The sequence below is a fragment of the Cupressus sempervirens genome, chromosome 11 (assembly GCF_028749045.1).
Source record: "Cupressus sempervirens isolate cs-2001-9-10 chromosome 11, ASM2874904v1, whole genome shotgun sequence".
Taxonomy (NCBI): domain Eukaryota; kingdom Viridiplantae; phylum Streptophyta; class Pinopsida; order Cupressales; family Cupressaceae; genus Cupressus; species Cupressus sempervirens.
In genome coordinates this window covers 411,324,050-411,349,036 of record NC_143128.1, presented here as the reverse complement: position 1 = coordinate 411,349,036, position 24,987 = coordinate 411,324,050, and the positions used below count along the sequence as shown (strand labels likewise).

The following is a 24,987-nucleotide window of genomic DNA, read 5'->3' as shown; positions in this document are numbered from 1 at the left end:
TGGATGTGAGAGTGTCACCTTCACTGTCGTGTTGCAAATACCCGAACTCTTGTCATAACATTAACGTTCCTGCAAATCTCCAGACTCTGCATACTAGTTTTGATGTTTCTCCTGCCTGTTAATACTGGAGTGGATTCATTCATACACGACTTCCTCTATGAGAAGTTATTGAACTGTCGTCCATTATTGTTGTTATCATGTACTCAGCGATTGTGGTATGGTACTACAAAAAACGTTGACAGTGTAGAACTAAAAACCAAAGCGAATGTTACTCACGCTTGGCAATTCACTACTGCAATAATATGAATGGCCTCCCTGCTTGTCGTCCAAGCCCAGGTCGAATTGTTGGTGTTCTGTGCATTCTAGCACTTTGTCCTTCTGTCTAACTCCAACTTCCCATTAATCATCCAAGTCTCTAGAATCGAACTTAGTTTTGTAGTGTATATTAGAAAATGGGAGCTTACTCATACCTTTCTTTCGCATAAAGTGAATAGTAGAGGCCCCAGGGACTCCTTTTACCTTTGTTCTTCTAACTGAGTTCAGCAATTTGTAAAATTTTCAACCATAGTCTCAGGGCAGGGACTTATCAGACATTTTCATTTCATTTCCTTTGACCAGAAAGATTTATAATCTCAGAGTTTTAAAAGGCTGCTCTTTACTAAAAAATGGGCTCTAGAATAAATCACACCCTGATATTTATCAATTATTCATTACTCTATCTGGATATTTGCAACTAAGCTCCGCTTCAAAACTCTAAATATACCCACTAGGATGGCAAGTTCAATAGCTCTGATACCACTGAAATATCCCGAACCAGATATTTACTAGATTTCTTCTCAGAATAGCATTTAGATCGTAAAAACATGAAACCGTATCATAAATAAACCAGCAAGGTAAAACATAGGAAATAACCCAACTAATAGTTATTAGGTTGTTTCCTCAAACTGAAATTTAGAACTTAAACCATAGGCATATGTACTACAAATAGCAATAGAAATCAGTAGATTCTTCCATAAATATAAACCCGTTCTTTCCAGAATAACATTCAGGATTTTCAAGCATATAGAAATGCATTACAGTCCCACAATGATAAAAACATAAAACTCTCATAAACTCTTTAAACAACGTTATCGAATTATACAACAGCAATACAATAACCAACACTAACAAATCCAATCTTAAATATAGATTAACAATCAGATTGGAATACTAGAATAAGAACTTGTAAGCGCATGTGAAACACCTGAACTGATGTCTCCCTAGACAATGGGTTTGCGTCTACTGTCTGCTGGCATGAGGTGCTACGTCCTCATACTAGCTGAAAGTTAAAGCTTTCTAAAATAACTCTCACAAGAGAGAAAACTGAAACTAAATCATAAAACAAGCATGCCCAGCAATGAGCTCTTTCTCCTTTTAATACACAAACTAATACTCTTTGACTCCCCTCTGGCTTCCGTCCTATTCCCTTGTGACTCTTCAACTTCCCTCTGACATTTCGTCTTATTTCTCATTGACCTTTTGCCCTCTTTATAACATTAAATTGACCTTTTAATAATTTGAGTCTACGTCTCATAGTCAATTTTAACATTATATAAAATAAGACTTCACTAATTCTAATGTCCCAAAAAGGGGACATTACAATACCCTCAACCTATGTCTTTATAAGCAAGGCATTCCACTGTATAGTTCATTCTTAAATAAATCAATCAAGCATGTATAATCAAGCAAGCCATTCTTTCTATTTTTTCTCTTCTAAAAGGTTACTTTGCTAAGTTACAGATCGGATTCAAGACAGATTCAAGTACACGAATCGTGAAAAGTTCTTTAAAAAGTTTGGGTATGTGCATGTATATATGTATATACACGCAAAAAAAAGACAAGATATATATACAGAGTTGTAAAACTAAATCATTCATAGTGTGATACTTGATCATTGATCAATGCCAAACACCAAAAAAATACATTGAAAAATTAAGTACATTATCATTGATCCATGTTCACAATTCTAATGAAAACCATTACATTGAATTGCATTAATAAATAATATTTAAAAAATTGACTCAAGTTTAGGCCCACTTTTTCAACTTTGGGTCGTGGATTCTCTAGGGTTCACTTGGGTAGTTAGTGGTTGTGCCCGAGTTTGTGTTGGGTGTACACCCTACCATGGGTGTGCACAGCTTTGTGGGTGTGCAAACCCAAATGCACCCACAGTGTTGGGCATGCACCTTGTGTGCACCTAGCCCAAACCCGTAGGCAAACCCATATTGATTTCACACTCGAACATGATAACATAAATATTTTGACTTGCAGATGATCCTAGGGTGTGGGGAGTTCACAATCCAACACCTACAAACAAGAAGTTGTAGGACGCTTTACTCACAAAAGAAATTTAAAAATTATGAACATCCAAACTAATATTTTGTAACTTCTTTATTGCTAATATTGAAATCCTAAGTTGATGTGTATTGCACTCTTTTTTTGCACTATGTTTTGTATTGTACTCTAATTTTGTTTATATATGAAAGACATCACAAACATGTTCCCTAAATTCAAAAGTGTTATAGCCTCCACAAAATGCCCCATTTCTTTAGATTTGTTTTTCAATTTTATTCATTGGGTTTCCAAGAGGCTACTTATGTGCATATGTAATGTCCCCATTTCTCTCCATTAACCACTGATGGATCAGCCTTTTCCATCATGGTCTCGTGGGCTAACCATGTCTTTGTCGGGGGCCAATACAAGTTTTGACATAGGCATCTTCACTTTCTAGTAGATCAGAGTCGAGAAAGAAATGGTTCCTGATACTTAGTCTTTATAGTAAGTCAATCGGGGTCTATATTTCTAGGTTTTGCAGTATTGGACTTCGAGCGTCTTGCCGAGAGCTTTCCGACAAGCTATTACACATGGTTTTCTGTGTTCAACGGGATATTTATCTTAACACCTGAAGATTAAAGTGTTTTAATAATAAAGTGACTTTAAAATTTAAAAAGGGAATTAATGAGTCACTCATTGTATTCCAACTTTATCTTTTCTATTATCCAATCTTGTTATAGTTATTATTCTATGATTGGATTTTATTCTGATTTTTTTTTAAGAACTTCAATGAAATATTATTATATTACCAATGAAAATGTATTTCTGTTGGACATTTATGGCAATTAAAATTTTAAGGAGTTTTTCTAGTGAAATCTGAAATACATTGCATGAATTTATTTGTTCAAAACAAGGTCGTCGGGAGACAGGGAGACTTGGAGGTCTCCAGTACTGGTATTGGTACTTGTACCAGTACGACTATTTTTCAAAAATAGGAGACGGGGTACTTGGAGACGACAATTCTTTTTTCAATAGTTTAAAGAGTAATACTAAATACAAAATAGTAAAGCTATAAAACTAAAGGACTAAAGTAAATACTAATAGTAATGTCACATTAATATAGAGTCATAGTTCAAAACTCACATAATCACATTATTGTATCTCATAGTCATTTCTGAATTCTAAACATTGCATATGATCATCATCATATCAGATTAATCATCGTTGGATTATCATTGCATATTCAAATTTTAAATTCAAAAAAATATATTGATGCTAAATCGTTGATATGCAAACAAAAATGAAAAAACTTAGTACTGTGAACAAAAATCAGAAATCTATCTAGTATCTAGCATGATGATGATACTATCATCTCCTCGACAAGATTCTAATATCCATGTCAAGGTTTTCAACTATCATGCTCTCCAAAAAGTCATCACTCTCTATGTTGGATTCGATGTTATTATCTGAATAAAAAATTTAAAATATCTAATTATTGTTGGTCAAGTTGGATTATGGAATAAAAATTAGAAATTAAAGTGTTTCTAATGTTTTTTAAGTTATTAAATAAAATATTTAATTGATTAAATCACTTAAGTTATAATATTTGCATTGAAAACTTTAAACTGAGGGCCAAAATACATAAATTAATCTTAAATTTACATATATATTATTTTGGGGAGACTTCACTTTTTGGATTTGGAGAATCTAGGAGACTTCGTCAAAACCTTTTTTGAGGTCTCTAGAGACACAGAAGTCTCTGAGACACGTCTCCATCTCCAAGATGTAGAAGACAAGTATCCCTGTAACATTGGTTTAAAATTTGAGATTTTGTAAAAGGTTTTGGGGCAAATATCCGATTAGGGTTAATACAATGATATCAAAGCATCAAACCTACCAACCTATGACATTTAGGAATAACAGTTAGAATCTTTGGTAGAGTTTTGAAATTAGTGTTTTGGTGGTCGTAGTTGAGGGATTTGTTTAACAACCAACTGCGGAGACAAATTCTAGAAAAGTTTATCAAAAATTTGATCATATGCTAAATTTTCAGATATGTTAGTTCAAGAATAGGAGAATAAAAATACAGCTTTGAATTCTTCTTCAGCGGAGAATAAAATATTTGCAGCTTGTTTTAATCAATCTAGGTGACATCACTTATGCCAACAAACCTTTTACACTAAGAAATGATTCAATAAATAGTACAGATGATATATTTTGTAGTGGAGACAAAAGTCAATAGTATATTTGACGATTAATGTTTAATTTTCAAATATTAAACCGTGCATAGCACCCAAAAGAAATATTGTATCATTTGATCTTTTTAAACACTGTAGTGCCAAGCGAATATCTGGGACCCGTGGAATATTTTTATAAGCATTTATGTAAAGTTGGGTAAATATATTCTTGATATAATTTGTCGTAGATATTCACTGGAATATTGTATGAGGTTCAATCTTCGAGCAAGGCTTTTGTTGGATGCCTATTAAAAATAATAATAAAGGATATAAAAGAAATTTTCAATGCATATTTAAGCAGACTCATTTATATTTAGAAAAATATTCAATTCTTATGTTTGCATAAATATTCTATTGTGGCTCATTTCTAACAGGTCATATGCTTTGACGGAAGACATTACTTTGGTGATTTAAATGAATATGGTTGCGGGTTATGGTTAATTATATTTTAAGACTTTCATAGTCTTAATTGTTATTGACAACTCCAAGCTTATATTATTTGTTTGGCCATTGGTTCTATACACTGGCTGTGAGTAATAATATTTGTCTGTCTCAGTGTATTCACCTTTGAATATTAAGTTTTAAGGTTTGAGCGAATGTATTTGTGGTGGTCAAAAATATGTTAAGTTTGTAGTTACTGTCAGATTGATATGATCATGAGGTTCGTTATTGATGGTATATCATCATTATATATATATATATATATATATATATATAGAGAGAGAGAGAGAGAGAGAGAGAGAGATGTCTCTTGCATGTGAAGAGACATGCCTCCTCTTCTCATATTTATGAGTCCTCAAATCTTCATTTGTTAAATACCAATAACAATGGTAGTATAATTACATTTGTAGAAACTGATCCATGTTACTCAACATGGTATCAGAGCAAGGACTACAACTGTAATTGAAAAATCAGACTTTAATGGATCCTCATCAATATAGAATTATCTTTGATGGATGGTAACATCAATATACAGATGGCGATACTATTAGGATCGAAATTAAAATAGAAGGTATTGTGTGCCTAGAAGGAACGAGGGGATGATTTTCAAGGCATAAACATTCATCGGTGAGGCAAAGAGAAATTGTCATAAGTACTTGCAGGCAGGGTCTTTCTAGAGAACTTCATTGGAGGAAAGAACAGATATAAGCAGCAAGCTTCCGATATCAATCTCCAAAATCACCAGAAACTTCAAATATTGGCACCATTTGGGAATAGCACAAGTCATTGACATTACAGAATATTAAATTTCTCAAACATTGCCCTCGATGGAAATATCAATCCTTCAATTGCCGATCACGTCATCCATATTGATGGATCATTAATATGACATTTCAGACATGGTTGCGAAGAAATCCAAGGGTATGACAAAGCCTCACACCACAGTTAAAAAGCATTTGAAACACTTCACTTTTCTAAAATAATAATCACAAAAGCTCGGCCAAAATCCTCATACTCCATCAGCGATTAGGGAATTCATAATTAGTTGTTGTAACTTTATTTAACTGTGGAAGCGTTGATACTAGTCAATATCAAGTAAAGGCACAATTGTAGCATCAAGGCTTAGTTGGATCATATGCATGAATACTAAAACAGTAAAGGGTGAACGCGTAGGTTCAACCCAACACATGGCAATGGCCATCGCTTGCGGGAAGCAATTTAACTCTGCTCATAAATGAACGTTTCCATGTCGACTCCAAACACAGGGAGATAGACACATAACCACCAATGGGAATCAATCAGCGAAAAGGTGAAGGACTCATGACCATGTATTCACAACAAATAACCACACATTCAATGTAAAATAACCACAAAACTGGAGCAATCAACAAATAGGTCAAAAGACCAGCAACCACATTTAGTGCAAAATAACCATCAATTTGAGAAAGGAATAATAGTACCAGCAAATTGGAGTCAAGTCATATAGATAGTAAGCAAGGAACGGAGGCATATTACACAACCCTGCAAAATAACAATATCAACACATGTGCATCGGTCAAAAGAGGTACCACCCAGAGCAATAAGAAATTTGAAAGTAGTGAATAAGGACGTGGGAGGAAGTTATAAGGAAGAAAAGAAGCATATTAGATGGTAGATTGGAAAGGGATAAAAAGAGATAACTATGTAAGGAAGAGCTTCCACGAAAAGACAATTATCATATTAGAATCAAGCGACCCCTATCAGGTATTGTGGCAAGTACCATGATAACAAGTATGATACATAATCTCCATCAGACGAGGCCAAAGTACTTAATGAAAGGCATAATCAGAAGGGGGCTAGGTATCCGCCAGGCCCAATGGAATCTCAATTCACATGGAACGAGAATGTGAGGGGTGATGGTCGAGTAAGGGACCACCCTCATTGGTCAAGCACACTGAATACAGATTTAAAAGGGGGTCAATACCAAATTATATGAAGATATAAAACAGGCGACATACTGGATGCAAGAAAACAGTCAAACACATTTAAGGAATATAAAAAAAAACTCTCGCCTACAATTCATATGCAATGCGAGTACAAAGGGACTCACCCCAAATCGAATATTAAATAGAGAAAAATCAATATAAACCATGTATTCATCAATTCTATTGTTTTGAATGGCATACCAACATGTGTCAAATATCCACTTTGAGAATACAATACATGGAAATGAATGTTATAAATAGTGACTTAAGAGAAAAAGTATCTGCATCGGTTTACATTTCAAGAGATTATTGAATGCAACAATGAAAAGTAATCCAATAATCATATTATCTTTAGGCAGCAATTTCAATCGAAAATTGATTTAAAGGTGATATTATAATAATAGAAAATAGCATAAGATAAAATACAAGTGATTCATTAATTCATTTTAAAAAGGTGCAAATTATTATGAGCTAAGATCAACTATTATTACGATGGAAGTCTGGTGAAGGAAGATTTATATGATATAAGATGAGACTTTAAGGTTGAAAGAATCAAAGTCACAACACAGAGTTTTCAACTATCATGACAAAAGGAAGAGCATGAGTCTGCAATTACTCTCTGAGTTGGAACAAAGAGTGAGCAAGCAACTCAAATATTTTTAGTGAAATCATCATTACATATGCAAGTATTAAACAAATTGATTAAGTAAAACAAAATTGCTATGAAGTAAATCATTGAAGCGAAAGGGCAACATTTGCAATGTATTACTATGGCATCTCATTTTACCTCAGCATCATGGTGAACAAGACATTGGTTGATCAATCTTTGAAACCAATCCTTTGTTATCTATCACTGATCAATTAATCAAGCAAAGACTTAGAAAAGTTAAATTGAGTTCCTACTTGCGTACTATGGAAGCAACGACCATGTTTGTTACATCCCAATTTTTGACCTAATTTAAAATAAAGCCGTTGAGGTTCACATGAAGTCAGTTGACAGTTAAATTTGTTATAATCTTGCGAAATGGTAAGATGGTTAGTCATTATAATTTCATGTAAAGATAACATGCTAGTTGATTGTCTATCACGAATTCATCGAATTGAATAGGCGGTTAGCCGTTATAATTATTTATGATTAAATAACATGTTATGGTAATATAATTTAACTGCAGAGAATTCCCTTGTAGGAAGAACGTCGAAGGGGTGGAAGCATTGTCAAAAAAGAATTGGGCACAAGAGCATCACCATCACTGGCAAATGGGTATGAATCGTGAATCACCATGGTTGATGACCTAGCGACTTGAACATCAAGATACAATCGATGGAACCGCATGCACTATTAAATAAATAATTTAATTAAAATATAATACGTACCTCGAAGGTTTTGAATGATCTTTCACCATATTATTTTAATATATGTTCATCAACAACAATATATACCTATGTACGTACACAGATATAAATATAAAGTGACACCATAATATTATTTTCTTTATAATATAATGATGCCACCTCACAAATATATCTACGTGTACATAGATAAATATAAACCATAATATTTATTTTCGATTTATAACCTTCAAATCTTCTTCCATCCTTTTTATTCTTTTCTTATTTGAAACCGATTGAACATTTGGCACATTTATTTGGCGCCTAAGAACCAATACATTTCCTTTATGTTACAGCTTCTTGGAAGCCAAGGAGTCGTGTCATTCTTCTTATATTTAGAAGTCGATGGAGACAGAGAGCAACACTCTATTCTTATTTCCTACAACACCCGACTAACTTGTTCATTGCATATGATTTTCTGTGGTCATTTATGCCTTCTTCCACATAACAGGCTACCTTCTTCTTAGTGCCGATATCCCTATTGATACCAGTCTAAACCATTACATTAATCCTTCCCACGATTTCTTGCCCACTCAGTTATTCTGCCAGAAATCATGAGCACTCTTATGTTGGGACTGTGTTTGATATTTTGCAAGTAAAGGTGAGGCAAGTAGTTGAGTGTCTAGCTAGACATCATTTCCGAATTAATCCAAGTTATGTGGAATACCCGAATCCAGTATTTAAAATTCAATATTTCTTGAACAAATGGTGCAGTAACATTGAATTACATAGCAGTAAGATGCAGTATTTATCATGATGATATCTTGTTTGATATTGTAGGATTGATCCTCTTTAAATTAGATTTGTTCATGGCAAGTAAAAGCCAAGTAACCATGTTATGAAATTATGATTTATTATGCCATTGGAGATTAAAATTCAAATGATATTTTCTGCAAGTCTTAAAGAACATTTTTCAAATCACAGATTGTGATAAGCTAGAACATATATTAATCATGAAGCAATTGATAATCAACAGAACGAACTGGTTGTTCTAAGATTCAAACACCTGGGACTCACCCGGCTGTATAGCCAAGGAAAAGGGTAAGAGGTGAGAGAAACGAATCTACAATAACAAGAAACAGAATCAGATGTGATATAACAATGTTCATTATTTTTAAAAGAAATCATTTAATAGCTCATGCATGATCAAGTCGAGTGGTGTAATAAGATACTAGGATCCTCAATGGCCGACAAGGTGTTCCATGTCTATTCCAAGTAGGGAGGGTCTTTCTCGTTAGAGATTGTGTAGGGATAAGTTATAGTCTGAGGTTGGGTGGTTAAGCCCCTAACAATGTTTCCCCTCTCCACAAAATGTCGAACGTGCACCAAATAAAGATAAGTTATGCATTCAAATGTTTGTCGGAAACAGATATTTTTACTTTTATGATGTATATTCAAGTAGAAGGTAAGATTAATTGAGTTGTATCATCATTACAGTTATTTCTTTAGAAGAAAGCAACTCTTATCATCAATATAATTGACAACCAATTAGATCGATTGATCTTCTAACTGAACATGGAATATATTTAATTGCGAGAGATAGATTTCTCTGATGGATTGTTATTTAAGTCTTTCATTTATAATGATTATGAACATATCTCCTTACCTTATGTTATTGCCACAGTTAAGCAATTGGAAGAAAAGGAATGATACAGTGGTATCTGAAACCCTAAATAATACAGTGGTATCTAATGCCCTAAATGATCCAATGGTAATTGAAGCCCTAAATGATACAATGATATCTAAAGCCCTAAATGATACAATGGTATTAACGCCCCAAATGATATAGTGGTATCTGATTCAATGGTAATTGATGCCATAATTAATACAGTGGTATGTGATGCCCTAAATGGTATAGTGGTATTTGATGGTAATCGTCATTTGATTTTGATATAGTAGTATTCGTGGACTAATCTGGGTGATTGCAGAAGCAACCCTACATTGATATTCGGTTTGAAATTCTATGGTATGTAGATTTTAATTTCTATAGTAAATTCATTAATGGTATTTTTCAGATGTTAGTTATAAGTTTTCTATTTAAGTAATTGTAAATGTTAATCTCATTCACATAAACATAACTAATATAACTGTCTTCCTATGAAAATGAAGTAATAACTGTATTTCTTTGATATGATAGTTGTTAATTAAGACCCGGGAAAAGTGGTTATTACAATGTCTATATATATTGGGATCACAAAAGGATTGCAGACTCACTCCTAAAATAAATGTTTTGATTCTAAACAATGGAATGAGTGGGAAGTATACATTGTGGGGAGATAATAACAATCAATGCTCCATTCCCACTTGAACCATCTTTGGACTTACATAAGCAAATAAGGAAAGGTTGGTACTTTACACATGCTACCAAATATTGAGCTGACTCAATCTTACGATAGTAGTTCCAAAGAGATTGTGATCTAGAATTCATTAGTCATCTGATGATCAAGATGGCTTAAGTGAAGCTCTTGAACCAAACATATTTGACAATTGAAATTATGAGATCCTTCTACATTAAGAGGGAGTATGACACTTCTTCTAAGGCAATACAGGAGCTTAGTAGATTGATACTCAGAGGGAGTCTAGAAATACATGTGGGTGACTGCATGATGTTGATGGGCCTACTCCTATGTATATCATGAAGAAGTGATGACTTATCACTAGAAAATCAAAAAATTGATATCAGATTCAGAGTGAATTCGATAGGCATCCTTGGGTGATGAGAGTTTCTGAGGAAGTAACTAGAGGACCTGACTTTCCAGGATCGATGTTAAGAGGGAGAAATTTTGAGATGCAATCCTTTGTGGATGATATCTTCTCTTAAGGAGAAGTTCTAAGAGAAAATCTTTGCAATGCGCTCTCCTTTATGAGAAAGAAGTCTAATGTGAAAACCCTTGTTCCACCCTCTAGTGGCAGCTATGGTGGGTCTACCCTCTGACTTGGTTCATGATGGATATCATGTGAGTTACTACATGATGTTGTTGTGAATATATCATAAAAGGTGACAATTTTTCATTGATGTATATATTTAGAGGGGAGGTATTGAAAGGTGACGATCTTATCAATAGTTGGACTTGTTATCATAACAGACTACATTAAGTTGTTGTCCTCGAGTGCCGGAAGTTATGATAACGAATAAAAGGTAACTATTGAAAGGTGATCATCTTATCAATAGTAGACCTATCTCCTAACACCAAAATGTGTTGGAGCAAGTGTTATCATGGTTCTTCAGGCCAGATTTTGCCAGACACCTTGATAACCAACTCATCATGGTTCTTTAGGCCAGATTTTGATGGACACCGTGAAATTAAATTGTTATGGTTCTTCGGGCCAGATCTTGGCGGACACCATAACATAAATTTATTATAGACCACACTTAAGGAGGTGTTTAAACTTAAATTAAAGTTATAGAAATTGCTTCAATTCCCTCTTTGCTAAAGAAGTTTGAGAAATTTAGCCTCATTGTGAATCGAAGCCAATTCTATATATATGTGTGTGTGCGTGCGTTGATCAATTTATGTTAATATCCTTAAATATGTGATTCTAGGAATATCAAACTGAGATGATATGTCTTCATATACTCAAGAACATAATATGTTCTATATCAATCCTTCCTAAGAGAGAGTGTTAAGTTTGTAGTTACTGTCAAATTGATATGATCGTGAGATTCATATATATATATATATATATATATATATAATAATTTATATATTATATTATACATATGGTCATTTATATTATTAATATACTAACTAATGATGATTAACTATAGAGACATGTCTCTTCATGAGACATGTCTCCTCTTCTCATATTTATGAATCCTCAAATCTGCATTTGGAAAATACCAATAACAATGGCAGTATAATTACATTTGTAGAAACCGATCCATGTTACTCAACAAAATATAATGCTTGGTGTTGGAATTATTAATAGTGCCATGAAGAATGTATGAGGGAAATTTTATGTTGTGCTCTACCATGAAGACTAAGGAGCCAAGAGAAGAGTATTGACAGTGTATCCGCTTTCTGTATGATTCATCTGACGGACATTGTAAAATATTTCTAGTGGGCCATACTTCTGAGAAAATATTTAAATCTAGCGATGTCATTTTTTGATTGGGTAGTTTCCTAACTTTCTTCTTAAGTGTTGACAAGTATTGTGAAGAAGTTTTGGGCAAATTATATCTGTATGTCATCTATATCACCAAAGGTGTTTCCCGATTATAAGTAATCTAGATGTTTCGACAGCTTCACCATTCAATAGCGACAGCAAGTAGAGTGAGAAAATCCTTGTTGTCAATATATCGCACAGGAGCCGTTACTTACAACTAACCCTTGGAATGCCACGAACCGTATTAAATTTATACGAACATTTAGAGAATATTATGACAAAGTATCGGGGGCAAATATTTATCAGAAATTCTACATGCTGAAACAGTGTGTTACAGACCTATTGAAAGCAAAAAATTAGCAGTTGTAACTGTTGTCAGAAGTTTTGGGAAATATTGGGTTCCTTTCAATAACAGGACCATATGTTGCTCCCGTGAATTTTTAAAGGTTGTCGATTCATGATCGAGATTCCTAGGCCTGTCGTTACTTCCCAAATAAGAGATTGAGGCGCGTTAAGGGGCTTTGGGGTATTTTTAAAATATTTCAGATGTTTTAAGAACATTATCACCCGGAATATGCTGAAACTATTTTATCGGTTTTAAGGTTTGTAATAATTGACGTTAAAACTGATAGTATACATATATATACAAGTCTGAACACATACAGATAATGGGGAAAGTCAAATTTTTTAAACACAATTATTTGGCACGACAATCAGACAATGCAAGCATCAGGCATGTACCTGAACAGAACCAATAGCTAGAATGAAGGAATTTGTTTGTCTGATAGCGTGATCACCAGATTTCTTCTAAGTTGCCGGATTCGTCCCCTGTTGCTCGAATTCAGGTTCAGGTCCGCATGGGTTCGGATTCGCCCACAGGTCCACTGCGGGTCCGAGTTGGGTCCTTAGTTTGGACTATGGGTTCGCCCGGGTCCTTGTTGGAGCGAACCCAAACGAACCCACAATGAACCCAAGAGGACCTAGGGCTAAAGCAACTTTAAAGAGTGTGTTTTTTTGTTTGTTTTCTTATGTACCTCTAAAAGGAACTTAATAAAAGATATTTCACTCATCTAATCTCTTATGTTGAGGAGGAGGAGGATATAGCAGCATATGGGACTAGTGGAACCAGTTTGGGTTCCAATGATGAGGATCTAGATATAGTTGCAGTTGAGGATGAAGCCATTGATCCCTCATTTTATGATGATCCATTTGACCCTTGAAGGGCATTTGATACGATGATTATTGATAAACTACTAAATACTTGTCATCTATCATGTTGTTTCAAACTTTATTATTTGATGAACTAGTCTATGTTTTGCAATTTAGTAATTCAATGTATAATTTTCTTTACAATCATGAAGATCGATTAATGAGCGAGTATTTAATGTTTATTGTTGACATTTGGCATTGATCAATGATCAAGCAACAATTATTCATATTGTGAAATGACTTTGTTTTGCAACTATGCATGTTTCTCTTGTATATATATACATATATATATAGACACACACACTCGAGAACCCACCCACAAACCCAAATGGGGAAAAAGAAAATTGCCCGAACCCACGAACCTGAACCTCAAACCCGAATCCATCCCGAACCCGAATCGGCAACTTAGGATTTCTTTGTGGTTGCTTTAGATTGAACAATGCTAGCTATATCTTGAATATACAGACACAGGTGTGCTAATATATCTGTAATAATATATTTCAATTCAAAATGCTCATTTGAATTTGAAGTTGTTACAGTATAAAGACATTATTCTGGAGCAGCAATTGGGTACTTACAAACTCGGCATAAGACTCATTAAACCGTTAAACAACTGGAGGTCTCCTGAAGATAAAAAAGAGGTAAGAAGAACCTCGAACTGTGGCACTCATCTTTGAAGTGCTAACCCTTTTAATCGATACTTGCAAACACAAATATTATTGGAGATGCATTCTAAGGTTATGTGCTCTTTCAGTAACCCAACGGTATGAGCACACTTCTGAGTTTAATGTTGGACATTTCAGACCTCGGCTAGGTACAAATGTAAGCAACGCAGGAATGTTTTGATAACAACAGAGGAAATCTTCTGGGCACCATAGTTTAAGTGACAATCTAGACTGCAGAGTTTGATATCCACATCAATTCAACACGTGTGCAGACCGGATACATATTAGGCTGGACATTGAACCTTAGCAGATGTGTGCAATCTGTTAAACAAAAGCAGACTGTAAGCCAACTGTTGTTAAAATTCCTGAGCGGAATCAGATTGGGGACTACTTTTGCTGTATTATATCAGACAGTATTAGTAAGTTTGAAACTCAGCAAACAGTCCAGTGTGAGGGAAGAGGTAAACATCAGATCCATCAGAATAGGGGTGACCATTTCACCAGTATTAGTTCACTCTAAGTGTGGATCAGAATTTCACAAACTTGTTTCGGCAGTTTCTTGCCAAGGGCAATGAGCAAATCCTCAAAAAAAAGCTCTACAATACAGAAAGAAAGCTGCAGGTTTGCCTCCATCAAAGCATAGATAAGCATAGATTACTTTGCGAGTTGGATACAATTGAGAAATGTTTATCCACAATAGAACAACTATGTTCTAAGAGTAAACTAGTGAACATCCTTCTTGCTGTGCTTCCTTTGATTAAGCCAGCAATTTCAAGACATCCTGGTAGAGAGGTAAGACTTGCAGTCACTCAATGTATTGTTCATGTTATTAGAATACCATCACCACCTGATCCTTACAACAGGGAAATTATGAAGGAGGTATTCCAACTGATCATGGAAAGTTTTCAAGGATTGTATAATGTCCATAATTCATGCTCTAGTGAGACAGTGAGTATTTTAGAAACTGTTGCAAAACTTTTTGCTTGTGTCATTATATTGGATCTCAGTTGTGAAGACCTAATTCATGAAATGTTCCATCAGTTCTTGATTACAATTAAACTGGACCACAAGAAAAATGTTTTATCCTTTATGCAGTCCATTATGTCCCCCTGATCATTGAAAAGAGTGATGATGATTCACAAAACTTCTTATCTACCATTTTGGCTGATTTGAAACAAACACATGTTTTTTTTTGGATTAAGGTAAAACCAAGTTTTGAGGGGACCCGAAACCCCATACGAAAAAACAAAGGATCAATAAAATAGTATCAACCATCTTTTACAAGGACCTAGAACCTATAGTCGCATCAGCAAAAAACCAAGTTTTACAAGGCCCTGAAACCTAAATAGTAGCATACAAACATAAACCAGCTTGAAAGAAAAAACCATCGTAAAGACAACCAACATAGAGAAACAAAACCATAAACCCAAACTAGCAACCAGGACCAGCAGAAGAAAAAAAGGAAAAAACCCTGTCATTGAAGCTCCTCCACAGCCTTAGTCAAATCTTTGACAGTATCAGCAACCCCTTGAAGAAGATCCTCAACATTGAAACAGGGGCAGCTTCAATGGCCCTTTTAGTGCTCTGTCTTGTCCTTCTACTAGGACCACCAATCATTTGGGCATGCATAGGAGAAATAATGATGATAAGTGTCGCTAATCCTTGCTCCACCTGCCCAAGCTAACTGTCCCCGCACATAAACTGGTTGTGATCATGTCCATTTGTTGCTTGCTATCCTTGACCAGTTGCCTCAGTCCAGCTTCATAGGCCATCAGTTTCTCAAGAATGTTCCCAATTTTTCCTTCAAGCTCAATTCTTTTGTTTTTTTCAATATCCAAATTCTTCTGCAACTCTTTAACACTTTTCTTTAAGGTAATGATTTCATTATAGAGCCATGTATCAGTCTATAGAATCACATCAGCCTTCATTTTAGCTTTATCAAGAAACAAAAGCCTGCCACTGATATTCTTCACCCCTGTCTCCTCATCCACACTCTTCCACTCATGGTGACCAATGTTAGTATGGGCCTCTTCCGACATAGAATCTATGCCCCCGGCTAAATACTTTCCCTCCTTGTCAATCATCTAGGCAGTTTCAGCAGTATTTGGCTCGTGGGTAGTAAGCCTCGTATTATCATCCTTATCGGTTTCCATCTGGCACCCCTCTTCCTCAACAGCTTCATTGGCCTTCACCTCATTTTCTTTGTCCTTTGAGGCTTTCTACTCTAACCTCTGATTTGTTCTTACTTTGGCCTTCACCTTCCTATTTTTCTTTTTCTTTGCACTTTCCTTCTCACTAGGCCAATCGTTATCTAACTCAGTATCCATGTCCTTTATCTCCTCAATTTTAACATTGTGCATTTTAACTTTTTAGCACTAGATTTGTCCAGGAATTTCCTTCCCAGATTTCTTTTTTCTTTTTCCAGCAGGAGAAGAGAGCTTCATTGCATTCTCTCTACAATATTCCTCAATAAGTATAATCAGTCCTTCATGGAGAAAAGGCATGGAGTATTTTTTCCTATGTGCAGTGGGGTTGTTTAACAAGGAGTATTTCAAGTAGAATGGAAAACAAACCATGTCCTTGTATCTAAAGTGATTTAAAAAAACAAAATGGAAATTATGCACTCTTTTAGACCTCCCATCAAGAATGAAATACTCATGAATGCAAGACAAAACATCTTGCCACAGGACCTTAATTTGGTCAAGATCAAAGAAGTCCCCTTAATGAGTTTTCTTTCTTCTTCAAGGTTCTTTGAAAAAAATTTCAGGGCAGTATTCAAGATTTTAGTCTCTTTCTTGAATTTTATTCCCCTAACAGAGAGCCCAATAATTTCCGCAATAAACTCTTCCGTGATAGTCACAGAAACCCCATGCAAAGTCACATTTTCCCCAGCCTAGTTTCTAAAAAATTCTTCAGTAATATGGAGTTTGTAGCCATGCAATCTTTCTAGGTAATCAGAAACCTTGCCTTTGTGAAGTACATTCTAGACCGTCATTTTCTCCTTCCAATGCTTATAGTTCATAGGCTCTTGCTTCCTCGGCTCACCACCCATTCTGTAACCCACGCCAATCGCCAAACTTTTGCAATGAAGAAAGATTTTGCAAGAGCAAAAAAAGCAATCTTTCTCTTTACATTCTGAAATCACTCACAATACATGCCAATCTAAGAAGGTAATAATTAAGAGGTACCTCCTCGAAAAAAAAATACCACTATCATCAAAGTTACAGCTTCCTTTGATATTTGAAAAAAACTTCAATTAAAGTTTGCATTAAATTTAGCTTCGATTGCATTTGTCCCATCAAGTTGAATGATAGCCTTTAAATCTGCTTCCTTGCTTAGGTCATCCGTCCACTAGAGCAGTTTGTCCATACACCCTACGTTGTTGGCAATCCAATCAGCAGCCCTATTACCCTCATGGTAAATATAGGTGATAATAACTTTTTCAAAATTATTAAGAAGACTTTTAATTTCTTCGATAATCATTTCAATATTCCAAGTGACCGAGTAATTATTATTAAGCATATTAACAATATTATTTCTTTTGATGCTTGTAGTTTGGTTACCCATGTCATCAAACAATGTGATCAAAAACTGAAATCATTCTTAACAAGGGACAAGATTGAGAAGTATGAAAAGAAAGACAAAACTCAGTCATATGGGAAGCTTAGCTGGGATGAAGCTGATGGTATTCTTAGGGACTACAAAGCTGAAAAAGACACAACCATAGATCAGCTACCTATGAATTCAAAGGGGTTCCCATGCATTATGACATCATGTCCGTTGGTTCATGACTATAGGATTGATGAAGCATCTTTTGGATCAGCTCTTTGTGTAGCAGCAACGGAGCATAGGCATGAGGATTGATGAAGCATATTTTCTATCCATTAGCCTTTGATGTGTCCTTAGGCTTTTCCATCATGATCTCGTGGGCTAAGTAGGTTTTTGTCGAGGGTCAGTACAAGTTTCGACTATCTAGCAGATTGGATTCATGATAGCAATGGTTCTTGACTTTTACTCTTTATGGCAAGTCAGTTGGGGTCTGCATTTCCAGTTTTGTTGTATTGGACATTGAGCATCTTGTCGAGAGCTTTTCGACAAGCTATTACACATGGCATTCTGAGTTCGATAGGATATTTATTTCAATGTCTGAATATTTATTTCGAAAGTGACTTTGAAATTAAAAAGGTGAATTAATAAGTCAACTTTGTCTTATAAAGTTATATTATTCTCTTAAGTGGGAAAAAGACAAATAAAAGGGGAAAGAGAATAAAAAATGAAGAGAGGACAATGGACTACGAAGAATCATCCTATTGTGCTCAAAATGGGAAGAGGGAGCTCATTTTCAACATACGTGGTTTTGTGATTTGGATTTCATTTTCTCTTTTAAAGAGTAATTTTTAAAATCATCATCTATGAACAAGTGAGAAGACGGAAACCCTTGATCTTGGGCAGTAGACGGAAACCCATTGTAAGTTAGACACATCGTACGAGTGTTTCATGAGGTATTCCAAGTTCATCTTTTCTTTCATCCAACCTTGGTGTAGTTACTGTATCTACGATTGAATTTGGTTCTGATTTTCTAAAGAACTTCAATAAAATATAATTAATCAGAATCTATTTACTTTGGAGATTTATAAGAATAACATTTCAATAATTCTTTTCATTTGGTTGCTTAATGGAGTTTTGCTGGTGAAATCTGAAATATATTGCATGAATTTATTTGTTCACAATTTCTTTGGGGCAAAAATCCGGCTGGGAATAATATAGTATAATGCCAAATTTATTTTGTTACATGACTGTCAATTTGCAACTTGAACTTTTAGTTTGGGTTTAGAATGCATGATATAGCCTAAAAAATATCCCCTACCCTCTACAAATCTAAGTATGAGGGCCAAAAATATGAAAAAAAAAAATTGTGGCTTTGAGGCCTTAACTAGTGAAATTCAACACTCAAAAATATCAAAACAGCCTCAAACTAACACAAGCAGGTTGTCACCTTAAGGTTCTCCCCAAGTACTTAAATCTAGAAAAAATGAGCTCAAACAATTTCTCAAATCAAAATTTAAAACCTCTGGAATTTCGCCAATTTTCTTCTTTGTTGAAGATTGATCTTTTAAGGCAATCGTACAATCCCTAACCATCTGCATGGAAACCTAGAAAGTCCTCCATTTTTCATTGGTCAAAGTTCAAGTATTCCTCACAATTTCTATTTGACCACCAAAATTCAAAAACCTTGCACTAGTCCACCTAGCAAATTCGTTCCAACCTATCTATCTCAAGCCTTGTTGTTCACCCTATCTAGCTGGTCTATCCTATTTAAATAGTCCATTTTAGCAGATTTTTGCCCTCTTTATAGTCACTACTAGACTACACGAAAGCCTCGAAATTTTGCCATTTCCATGTTGAATTTTCTGGTGCATATCATGGTGACTACATGAAAACCCTAAAAAACTGCATTACCAGATTTACTATTGGACCTGGAATTCTCAGTTCAATTTACTAAAAAGTCTAGTCCTTATCAGATTTGGTCAAAAGTTTGACGCAGAGACGGGAATTCATTGTGAACTCTCACAGAGAAACCCAAGCGGAATTTAGACAAAATTTGGGCAACTTTGATTTCAAGTGGAGCAACCCAAACAGTATTTTACAGAATTTTGAGAGAATCTGGTCCAAAAAAACCTCTTGTTGATATTTTCAAATGAAAAAATTAGGTAATTAGGCATATTCAACCCTCCAAACCTAAAAGTGACAACTAGAAAGACCAAGAAAGTCGTTTTATATGTCATTTGTGCATTTGCGTATGAAAAAAAAAATTTCTTGCCTCCATTAGTATAGTGGTGTATGAACTTATTTTCTGCTGCATGTATATACACCCACATATATATTTTAGAAAAACATATATTGTATGGACGAACTCAACCCAAAAAATAATTTGGACGAATTTCAAACCCGAATCTGTACCTGAATCTGAACCAGCAACTTAGGCTAAAAAGGTGCATTTTGATTTGGTAAAAGATTTTAGTTCACCTCATAGTTGCTACAAAATTGTGCTTAAACTTTAACACCCCAGGATTTATCCTAACCAGTCCTGCCAACCTGGCCCAACCCAGCCCATTTTGTCCATCCCAACCACTTAAGCTAGTCCTATCTATCCTAACCTATGTTGTTTTCCCTATCCACTTAACTTGTCCTGTTCTAATCAGTCCATTATGTCTACATAGCCTATCCTAGCGTATTCAGTCCATCCTATCCATCTCAACTTGTTATGTCCACCTCTAGCCCCACCTAAAAACCCTTGGTTTGGACCTCAAAACCCAATTTTGAGCCTCTAAACCATGGTCTTATTACTATAGCTCAAAATTTAAATTTTCATGGCATTCCAAAATGATTAATATAATGTTTTGGATTCAAGTGTGCTTTGTATCTTTTGTTTTCTTTAAAGTAACTCCAATACTTTGAATTTTGCGTATTACAAAACTTGGTTAGGCACTACTGGACAATTTTTACTTGTACTTAACCAAGAGCTCAAAAAGCATGGAAAGGATGGTGAAGGACTCCCCAAAGAAAGTATGTCAAAGTTTCTAAAATATTAAAATTTCAAAAGTTAAAAACATGTGAGCTTCACATTCATTTGTAAATTTGTCAACTGGGGAACTCTTTATATTCCGCTATAAATTAATCTTATAAACATGTAAATATGTCACATTTGTGGGGGTACCAAACTTTGATCAATACAATCCAATTACAGCCCCATTTCCATCTTCTTTTCTTTTCTTTTGTTGGTTTTTTAATTTGCAATAATTTCAATGAGTATTTGAGGAATCCAAATGATGTTTTATTTCACTAAGGATTTGTAGGCAGTAAAAAATTCGTCTATTGAAATAAACAATGGATATAGGATTGTTTTAGTTTATAACAAATGAACCTACCATATTAATTGAAGTTTGAATGATTCGTATTATTTAACTAGTGCTAAACACAAAAGCCATTCTTGAAATGCTTCCTCTTAATACCACCGCCAAATTATGTATCCCTGTGACAATATGCCCTGGTGTTAAACACAAAAGACATTCTTGAAATCTTCCTCACAATACCACCACCAAATTATCCTGCCCTGTGACATTATGTCCTATACATTACAATAGTTAAGAAATTCTAGAAAAATGTCAGTAATATCCAGTCAGAACCAAAAATCTTGTTAGCATGGAGGACTTTTCTGTACTTACCAGTGTTAAATTACTTTGACCTTTAGAATAAACTAAACACCATTTGCTGGAATGATATTTCCAACAAAACAAGGTGTAGTAAATAGGCAATAAGCACAGAATACAAACCATATATAGCTGAGCTATTGATGCTTCATTTAAATGTCAAACTAATTTGAGCAATTATTCCAGTAGAAATAAATATTTATATTTAATAGCCGTTTTAAAAGTTCCTTTAAACAAAGATAACTATCGCTAACCTACAAAGTGAAATGGAACTCCAAATGAAATCTTAATGCTTTTTATGCTTTATCAGGAATCTCATTAAACAAAAGTAACTCACACTCTTATTTTATTAATCAAATAGCAATCATACCTTTGCAAGGGATGCTTGTAACTCTATTAGTTCTCGCTGGAATAGAACATTGCTGGTATTGCGTGAAGGTAGCATACTCCCTGCTAATTCCCGCCTATAAAGAAGCTCAACTGCACTGAGCTTGTTTGTTTGTTTCCTCTTTTTTGCTTCACTTTTTGTCTGCAAAAGTTATATGTAAGCACAAAGCCAATATTTCCAACCAGAATGCATCAGTCAAACAAATTCAGAACTGGCCAACTAAGTCGTCACTTATATCATGCTCAAAATGTCTGTAAACCATGATAATGATCACAAATCATGTAATATCAGTTGAAAGATAAGTTCAATATAAAATCTTCAAGAAAAGGCAGTCCAGTAACAGATATTCAAATCTAAAAACAAAGAAACAGACCTTGTGATGTAAAAAAAGAAGGATTGAAAGCATTATGATAAAGATAACACCTATGTTAAGCATTACCCATCAAGCAATATTTTACCATCTTATGAGCACCTAGGATTGAACTCTTCTTGATGATTATTAGCATAGCCCATAAATAGCAAACCACGTTATAAGATTCCTGAACAGATTCACCTTTAATCACTTCCATGCATAAAATTAAAATGCTCCCTCCAAAATTAACATCAACTCAATTTGAATTATGACCATGAATGGTGTGTGGGTTGCATTCATGTTGTAGACAGACCGCCATTTGCAGCTAATATGATTGAAAAAAAAAAGATGAGAGGACTGAATACACAAGGAAAAAAGTAGAAACAGGATCTCACGGTGGAAAAATTGACTGATATCCAGCAAATTCCTGAACAGATTCACCTTTAATCACTTCAATGCATAAAATTAAAATGCTCCCTCCAAAATTAACATCCACTCAATTTGAATTATGATGTGTGGGTTGCATCCATGTTGTAGACAGACTGCCATTTGCAGCTAATATGATTGAAAAACAAAAGATGAGAGGACTGAATACACAAGGAAAAAAGTAGAAACAGGATCTCATGGTGGAAAAATTGACTGATATCCAGAAATAAACAACGAGATTGTGTTAATTGACGAAATGGTACTGGACCCTGGCACAAACTTTAGTTTTCTGAAAAAAAGCCAACACGTGGTTTTCTAACACTGTTATAGATTAATCAGTTTTGAGTTAAACAACCACATTCTTGCTAGAAATTTCTGCAGTGTCAACCATGAGCTGTAGCCACATACCAGATATCTTAATTCCAAGCTAATTAAACATTGATAATCGTCCCACTTTGAATACCAAAAAATTGTATTCAATCCATGGGGAACACACTATCCATTCTAAAAATAGAAAATACATGGATATCCATGGAAAGTCCCTTTTAGGTATGCATCTTATATTGAATCAAAGATTAAAAACTCAGTCTCAGTGAAAACTCAGCAGACCTAGAGTTTGACTTGGACTCAAGGCTGGAAAAACTGTGCATGTTTTCTGAGTATTACAAAACAAATAAATGTATAAAATAATCTTTAAAACATGCATAAAGCTGAATTTACAAAGGTAACAAGTATATATTCCTTTATTTGTAGATCAAAAACAAGTCCAAATCACATCACACTGCCACAAGGTTATATATGTACATATCTGTATTCATATTTTGCAAACTTCACCTATGTGAGGCATTGGAATCTTTTTGGTTTTTAAAAGTTGAAACACAAAATTTTCAATAAATGCCAAGCTGTAATCTCTTCCCTTAGCTGAATACACACTTCTGTTTTTTTTTGAAGAAGGAGAATCACAATACACCATCACCCACTTTTCCTATTCTAATTCTGGATCTTTACTTGACACGCTTTGATACTATGTTAAATTTTTGTGAACCAGAATATCAGATATCTAAGAACACAAATAACACATTGACACAGTAATTTACCCTACTACTCGAGGGAAAAACCCAGCCACACCCGAAAAACAGATCCTTTTATTGAATGCTCAAACTGGGTACAATGCTTTACAAGCTTAATCAATGATAATCTAATCAGGACTGTTAGCAATCAACAGTAGAAAGAACCTACAACAGTTTGAGTATAGTCTGCATCACATCTACAAAAGAACAACATAAAAAGTATCTCACAGATTACAATATGTTTCTCCCAGATCATAATATGCAACACCGATCACAGTCTAAAGCTAGTACAATAATAAGAAAACATAATACGATCGGACAAAACGTGATACGAAAGGCATGATAACTGTTCTCTATATCACTGACAATAATGTCGCACCCTCTCCTTGAACGATCACTGCACATATTAAACACAACACTGCCCAGAGAGATCAAAATAGCAGGAACCAAAGAGTCACCACAAGAGACACACATGACACCTTTTGTCAATTACAAATAATCCGATGTATACCAACAGTCATGCGACCTATTTCTCTTTAATATGGAAAAACAATGAAGGAGGAAGACGTTCACTACATCATCATTGCCAGCCAGCACAGTTGTCTTTATTGAACTTAAAGTTCAATGTGAAAACATAGAAGACAGGGAAGGTAAGAAGTGAACCGTTATACGTCTGACGCTACAAAACATGAACTGCTTCATCATCATAATCAACCTCAAAACTTCTGCAGGTATGAATGGTATCTCTCGAAGCTACCAGAACATTAACAAAAATCAGCATAATCCATTTTAGCCTCCTACAATATTATTGTTGGCCCAAACAAATACTCAATCCAACATTCAGACAATTAGAAAGAATGTCCAAGCATTTCGCCAGCCCCTCCCTTAATGGGTTAAAGAATTTAAAATATATTTTGTAGAGAGAGAAAATGGTCTACAAAGTTTATTTTCTTCCAAGTTTATGGTTTGCATGCTCTAAACTGCTCTTGGAAAGGGTAAATATTGCAAAAGGGGAGTTTAACTGAGCTATTGGAAATCATCTAGTGGACATCATAAGCCATTTATGGGCACTAATCACAACGCTGCCATCTGCATATTGGGTTAGTTGCCAAGATAACTGCACTTCTGTCAAAAGGAGCATGTACATATGACTAAGAGCATAAAATAACCAAATGCACTCTTTGTTGCTATTTTTTTTAATTGAAACTTGAAATA

At 34.7% G+C, this 24,987-nt stretch overlaps 1 protein-coding gene across 1 annotated transcript in view; it reads right to left on the bottom strand.

Moving 5' to 3' along the window:
- Positions 1-24,987, bottom strand: part of LOC149530204 (Transducin/WD40 repeat-like superfamily protein) — a 121,058-nt gene that overhangs the window by 77,606 nt on the left and 18,465 nt on the right. The window contains exon 3 of the mRNA XM_089809261.1: positions 21,907-22,065. Within this exon, the coding sequence (XP_089665387.1) occupies positions 21,907-22,065 (159 nt within the window). The remainder of the gene's footprint in view (positions 1-21,906; positions 22,066-24,987) is intronic.